The sequence below is a fragment of the Ixodes scapularis genome, unplaced genomic scaffold (assembly GCF_016920785.2).
Source record: "Ixodes scapularis isolate PalLabHiFi unplaced genomic scaffold, ASM1692078v2 PGA_scaffold3__209_contigs__length_174095766, whole genome shotgun sequence".
NCBI classification, from domain to species: Eukaryota; Metazoa; Arthropoda; class Arachnida; order Ixodida; family Ixodidae; genus Ixodes; species Ixodes scapularis.
In genome coordinates this window covers 43859628-43866777 of record NW_024609868.1, presented here as the reverse complement: position 1 = coordinate 43866777, position 7150 = coordinate 43859628, and the positions used below count along the sequence as shown (strand labels likewise).

Below are 7150 nucleotides of genomic sequence, written 5' to 3'. Positions count from 1 at the left end.
CCAAAGACTAAAATAAAAATAAATAAAAATTACTAAGGTTTTGCAGCCGGGCCGAACAATCCTTGATTGTCTTAATGTAGCCTTTAATGAGTACATTAGCTATTTTAATAAGCTGTATCGGTCGACAGCCGCTCGCAAAAGTTGATATCGCCAGCTCAACGTCAGTGGACAGAACGAAGAAATGTAGTTCTGGGGAGTTACATATGGGACAAGGAGAGTAGCAGCGTGCACCGCCTTTTTCCTTAGAGTGAATGCGATATTGAAACACGCAAAAGCCACCGCGCGGCGGCGCTGATAATCACGCCAGCCTTTAACTGTGCTGAGGAGCTTGACGTCACGATTGCGACGGAGGGAGCTCCTATGACGCATCGAACGCTTCGATGGCCGATTTCGGAATGCTCGCTAAAATCGGGAGCTTGAAAGAGAAATATAGTCATGCGCTCAAAATACGACCGCGCGATTGTCATTTACGGATATCATAGGTCATATTTCATCCATTTCGGAAAAGCTTCCGTGTATTTTGATTTTCGTCTCTGTACCCCTTTAAACATGTATAATCCGCGAAAAAATATGGCAAATGATGCGTTCTGCCGTCGCAGTGGTGGATTCGTCGGGCAAGCTGCCCAACGGCCTGATGTCCGGAACGGCGGTGTCCTTGGGCCACTTCGACCAGTGCCTGGACATCGAGGCGGGAGACGCCTTCCGCGGACAGTTCTGCAACCTCGAGCTCTGGCTCCGGGACCTGCCCAGGCCCAGCCCCAAGGCCGAAGACGTCATCCCGGACGGGGACTCGGTGAGGCCCTCTGTCGCGCCTTCCTCTCCATGCACTCTCGGCATCTACTGCACGTGTACAAAACAGTAACAGGCATTTTGCAAAGCGCGCAGTGCCTTTTGCGTCGCCAAAAGGAATGGTGGGAACTAACTGCATAAAACCGGCTGTAGTGAACGACGAAGCGACGTTAGAGGTGACGGGAAGATTCACAGAAAGTGCCCAGGCGAGCGGGCATCGCAGGCCACCTTCTTTCCAAACACTTCACAAGGGATATACAGTCATTACACCTCGCTCCGGAAAAATCCAAATGACCTTGGAGCGGACAAGCTTTGCGTTGTTGGAACGGCTGGACACGCCGCATCCTTATTTATTTCAAAATACTGCGACCTCGATGAGGTCATCGCAGGAGTGGAGAGAAAATATACATATACATTCAAAAAGGCCATCGATACCCCTTGGGGGGTATTGTTTCTTTTAAACGGGTTCGGTGGCTGCCGCCATTTTTCGTCGTGGACACTCGAGTGCCAGTCGAGACAGCCATTTCTGCTGTCTTGACGAACCCGGTATCTCGGCGTTGCAGGGGAGCCCTCTCCCTCGGCACCGCGCGACCGCATGGACAGCGTGATCCGCATACGCTCTTTCGGGTGCAAGGTGCTCCCACACCGCTACGGGAGGTCACGCTGTCTAATACAATTGAGTTGATGGGAATGTATTCTCCCTAGTAAGGTATTGCTCTCTCTCTCCCTCGCTCTCGCTCTTCAGTATCGTGTGGTAGATACTGCGAAGGCAAGGGGAAGCGTACAGGAGGTTCCCACAATTCGTTGCGCGCTGCGCCCGCAGTTTTTATGCATGTTTTGCAAAAGGTTGATTAGCTCGAAACAACGCCAATAATCCTCGCAATCTGATTGGCTGCAGAGAGACAATAAGGAACTCGGGCCTCGCCCCGCCCTGCGTTTCTAAACCCTACAATGCATGCCTTTGTATTTTTATATAAAATTATTTAGAGTGTTTTCAATTATAATACATGATTGTAAAAATGACTTTTAAAAGTTTATTCAATTTTTGGACTTGAAAAACGAAGAAATACTTTATGTATCACATCTGATACACGATCCATTGGTGCCTTATGGGTTCAGGAAGCGGCGAAAGAAGTTTTGTCTTTGTTCAAGCACAGCGGTACACCGCATTTCTCGCAGTTCTTAAACGTGAGGGATGCACATGCAGTCATAGAAGCTGGGGTTTCGACGCAAATGTGGCCGGTGTCAGCAAGCCGTGCATCTGAGCGCCGAGCAGCCGAATATAGAGAAGTCGTTTTGAGACAGGTGACACAAGACGTGTATCGGATGTAATACCGCGTGCATTCGCGTCGACTCTGCTCTGCTAATTTTAGGAAGCGGTTGCCTATTCTCAATCGTTGAACTGATTAAAGAACAAAAACAAAAGAAAAGACAGTGCTTGGCGCTGTTCAGTCAGAAGCTCATAAGAGCGTGACAGTTTTATATTTCTTTTCGCAGGCTCTGTCTTTCTTCTACGACAACGGTTACTGGCTCAAGCTCTTCCCGATGCGGTTGGGAATTTGCATTCCTTCGGCGTGCAGCGCGGATGACCTCCAAAGAATGGCCACACAAGGTAACGCGGATGGTGTCCCACATTTCCGAATATTGCAGCACGTTAGTGCGTCGCGGGAAATCAACAGTAGAATTGAATATAGTTTGCCACATCATGTACGGTATAATGTATGATCAGTTAATCAGTTGATCTTCAAAAATATTACATTTGTTAGTAAATTAGACTAACACTTTTTTTTTCTTCAGTTATCATGAGCAAAGACAATTACAGGCAGACACTCAAGACTGCTTATGGGGTGTAGGAAGGCAAAAGCATTATAGTCCCGCGAAAGAAATGTTTTCGAGCAATGTTTCTACACGTAATAAAGTTTAGGACGATGTATAGGACGATGTATAGGACGATGTATAGACCCTTTCAGGCAACATTTCATGGGCGCTGCCATCTTGACATTACGTGACCCTGCCGCCATAGCCGCCCTTCAGTTTCTCGCCGTTCCTCCGCGTTGTGTGCTGCACCGGCCACTGCGGAGCTTTGTTTTCGCGTTCTTTTACGTTCCGCGTTGAAATCGTGTATTTTCTTTAGGTCTTTTAGATATTTCGGGCTTTCATTTCATCATTTGATATCTATATTTCAACATGTCTCTTGTATTTTCTTATTTATGGAATGGAATCAGACAGCGAGTGGATCGACGATACAAGATTATGGCTTCAGAGACCATGTAAGTTCATCCCATTCTAACGTTTTTCTCGCTAATAAAAGGCAGTGAACACCATCGCGACATATGCAAATTTCAACTGACGCAGTAAGGCTATCCAGTCGTGCTTCTCGCCGCATGAGCGCGCTCGTTTCCGTAAAGCCAACCCGCATGTAAGCGATTTAGCGTGCGACGAGACTAGCGACGGCGACACCGACGAGAGTCAGCGACGAAGATTTCTCACTGTCGCCTGTTGCAACGCTCGGTTTTTTGGGATTTCTAGAAAACGTCGCTCACCGTCTTGGTCGCTTGCTCCCGTCGCTTCCATGCGGTTCGCCTCGTCGCGCGACTGCCCGAGCGACGGCGAAGCGGGTCACCGTCGCTTCTCTCGTTGCTTGTCGAATCGCTTGCATGCGGTTTATACTTAATATTGAGGCGCCAATGGTTCAATGCTGTATGCATGGAAATTAATTAAGTATAAACCGCATGTCAGCGATTTGGCGAGCGACCAGATAAGCGACGGCGACCCGCTTCGCTGTCACTCAGTCAGTCGCGCCACGAGGCAAACCGCATGGAAGCGACGAAGCGAGCGACGAAGACGGTGAGCGACGTTTTCTAGAAATCCCAAAACGGAGCGATGCGACGGGCGACAGTGAGAAATCTCCGTCGCTCGTCTCGTCGCACGCTAAATCGCTTACATGCGGGTCGGCTTTTCGGAAACGAGCGCGCACATGCCGCGAGAAGAACGACTGTGATAGTCTTACTGCGTCAGTTGCAATTTACATATGTCGCAAGAGTGTTGACTGCCCTTTATTAACGACAAAAACGTAAGAATGGGATGAACTTACATGGTCACTGAAGCCTCCTAATCTTGTATCGTCGACCCATTTGCTGTCCGATTTCACTCCATAAATAAGAAAATATAGGGGCTATGTCAAAATATAAATATCACATGATTAAATGAAAGTCCTAAATATCGAAAAGACCTAAAGAAACTACAAGATTTCAACGCGGAACGTAAAAGAACACGAAAACGAAGCTCCGGTAGTGGCCTGTGCAGCACACAACGCGGAGCAACGGCGAGAAACTGAAGGTCGGCTATGGCGGCCCGGAAAGCGCGCGAAGGGCGCGCCGACTGGTGGCAGCTCAAGTAACTGACTCGCTGAAAGCGTCTATCGGACGATGTCCTTAAAAACGACGTCAAGAACGACATCTAGGACGACCAGCACGACGTCGAGAACGACGCCTAGAGAAGGACACTGAAGGAGGCTGTGGAGTATTTGCATGGGCGGCCATGTTTGCCTGCGGAAGCAGCCGTAGATGTAAACCCTGCTGCCGATGTTGAGGCCGTAGATATAGACGCGGTCGCCTCACAGTCCATCGCACGAAGCACACAACGAGCACAAATGAAGTCCGAAGCGCACCTTTTGCACACGGCGCTCCAGCGGTGACATCGCGGTCCCATACTTGAGCGTGAGCGTCAGAGGCGCGTGCTTGATGACGCCTTCTGACGGCCGTCTTTCGAGCACAACGACGCCGCTTTTTCGCGTAATGGGACAAGTAAGGTCATCCTAGATGTCTAGGGCTACCTCTAGGTACACCTCAAGGACGATGCCAAGGACAGCGTCGTCCTTGAGCATGCGATTGAGCGGCGCGTGCCGCTCAATCGTATTTTTTTGGCCATATACGCCGTTCTTTCGCTCAATAGGACAAGTAAAGCTTTCGCCTTAATAAACAAGAAACAAGCAAAATACAAAAAAAAAAAAGCCCATCGAGATGCGTTCCGATGAGAAATCTATCCGTTGTTTATCTTTAAGCGAAAGCCTTACTTGTCCCATGGAGCGAAAAAGCGGCGTATACGGCCATAAAATTTTGATTGAGCGGCACGCGCCGCTCAATCATATGCTCAAGGACGACGCTGCCCTTGGCGTCGTCCTTGAGGTCATCCTACAGATCGTCCTAGACCTCAAGGACGACCTTACTTGTCCCATTACGTGAAAATGCGACGTCGTTGTGCCCCAAAGATGGCAATAAAAATACGTAATCAAGCACGTACCGCTCACGCTCACGCTCAAGTGCGGGAGCGTGATGTCACCGCCGTTGCGCCATGTGCAAAAGGTGCGCTTTGGACTTCATCTGCGCTTGTTGTTTGCTTTGTGCGATGGACTGTGAGGCGACCGCGCCTATCTACAGTGGCTTCCGCAGGCAAACGTTGCCGCCCACGCAAATACGCTACAGCCTCCTTAAGGGGCCCTGCAATCATATTTAAGCGTCTACCGTTTTTGCGCTTTCCACGTCTCTTGGGGTTCAGGCAAGCCAGCGGGCACGGACAGAGTAACTAAATATCAGTGAGTGATATTTTAACCGGACGACGTGGAAACCTCCTCCACCTTTGAGGGCGACCCGCGTTGCCGAAAGCGCGCAATATGTGACGTCTTTGGTCCTGGGCTTACTACTAACCCAAGCCGCTAAAAGTTTTTTTTTTTTTTTTTTACTTGAGAAACAAAATATAAGTGTCGCGAACCGTTTCAATTATGTATGAAAGTAGTTTTTGTTCCGTATTTTAGATCAGAAACGAAACACATGCAGTTTGTAAAGAACGGAAACAAAAAAAGCCCGTCGACAAACCCGCCACCAAGCGGCGGAAAAAACGGCGCATGGTAGAAAGGGATAGTGGGACGGGGCTTTGATGAACGGCGAGCGTAGAAAGGTCCCGGATGTACTCGGCGGCGCTGCGGTCGTACACCGGCTCGAGGATCCGACCGGTTCCGAGCGTTCCGAAGGCTTTCGGCGCGGGCTTGGCTGGCGATTTGGCCATTTGGCGGTATCTCACCACGAAGTGACTCCCGTTCTGAATTGATCTTTATCCCGTGTTTGCTGTCGTTTGTGGCCAATAAAATGTTATGCCGAATTAGTCTTTAATCGCGCAGCAAATGCAACGCGAGCCGCCCTGGCCGCCCGCTTCGTACAGCCTATCCAACACGTGCTTTAGTGGCGCCCTCTCGAACCGTCAACACGGAGTGCGGCAACCGTGAGCGCGCGATGAGCTCACTACTCCTCCTCTAGTTCGCGGGCACTCAAGCCACGACCTACGACGTCATGAAACAGGTTATTTTTAGGTTGTTTTTGTAATTCTAATTTGCCTGTAACTTTTAAAATAAAGCGAAATTTGAGAAAAGTGTCTTTAAGTTACTACGTTCAGCGCGCTCGGGTTCGGTGCGAATTAAAAACCAGTCAAAACGTTGTTGCAGGGCCCCTTTAAGTGTCCTCCTCTAGGCGTCGTTCTCGACGTCGTTCTAGAAGTCGCCCTAGACGTCGCTATTGACGTCGTCCCCTAGGACGTCATTATCGACATCGTTCTAAACGCTGTTCTTGACGTCCTCCTCGACTTCGTCCTAGAGGTCGTCCTAGACGCCGTACTTGGCGTCGATCTCGATGGCGTCATCCTATACGTCGTCCTAAACTTTAATACGTGCAGAAACATTACTCGAAAACATACCTCCCGCGGGACTCTAATGCTTTCGACTTCCTACACGTAAACAGTTTTGAGTGTTCTCCTGTAATTTTTGTTTTGTTCTTATAACTGGCTTTTATCACACGCTCGTTACGAATTTAAGCACCACTTATCGGCGTAGAATGTTTAAATGTAATGGAAAATGTATTTAGTCTGGATTATAGGCTTCATTTTATATATGAAGAAACACACGTTAAATGAAGAGGTAGTCTGAAAATTTATCAACGAGTAGCTTGACTCGCAACGATAAGCACGTACGGTGTTGGGATACCTATATTTTACGCTAAGAAACATGCTTTCTTTTTCTTTCTCAGCATCGAAGCGGGTCCATATCTCGGCGAACGTGACGTCCTGCCAAGTGAAGGAACCCATCCAATTTTCTCGGGAACAACTGGTCGTTTTGTAGGTTGCGTTAAAACCTTTTTCTTTTCAACGCGTCACAGTTCAGCGAAACCGAGATTTCACAAAATCGGCCTATTCACACGATGAGTCTGACGCGCAAAATGTGTGACGTATTGACTCGTGCCAATAGTTCCGAAATTGCCCGTGGCACGGCGCTTCAAATGAAAGCTAGCCAATCAGCATCGTCCATTCGCTGCTA

At 48.8% G+C, this 7150-nt stretch overlaps 1 protein-coding gene across 1 annotated transcript in view; it reads left to right on the top strand.

The window, feature by feature from the left end:
• The window catches only part of LOC8029676 (nose resistant to fluoxetine protein 6), a 67379-nt gene that overhangs the window by 34965 nt on the left and 25264 nt on the right, over positions 1 to 7150 (top strand). The window contains exons 2-4 of the mRNA XM_040219270.3: positions 600 to 793; positions 2287 to 2401; positions 6864 to 6951. Of these exons, the coding sequence (XP_040075204.2) occupies positions 600 to 793; positions 2287 to 2401; positions 6864 to 6951 (397 nt within the window). The remainder of the gene's footprint in view (positions 1 to 599; positions 794 to 2286; positions 2402 to 6863; positions 6952 to 7150) is intronic.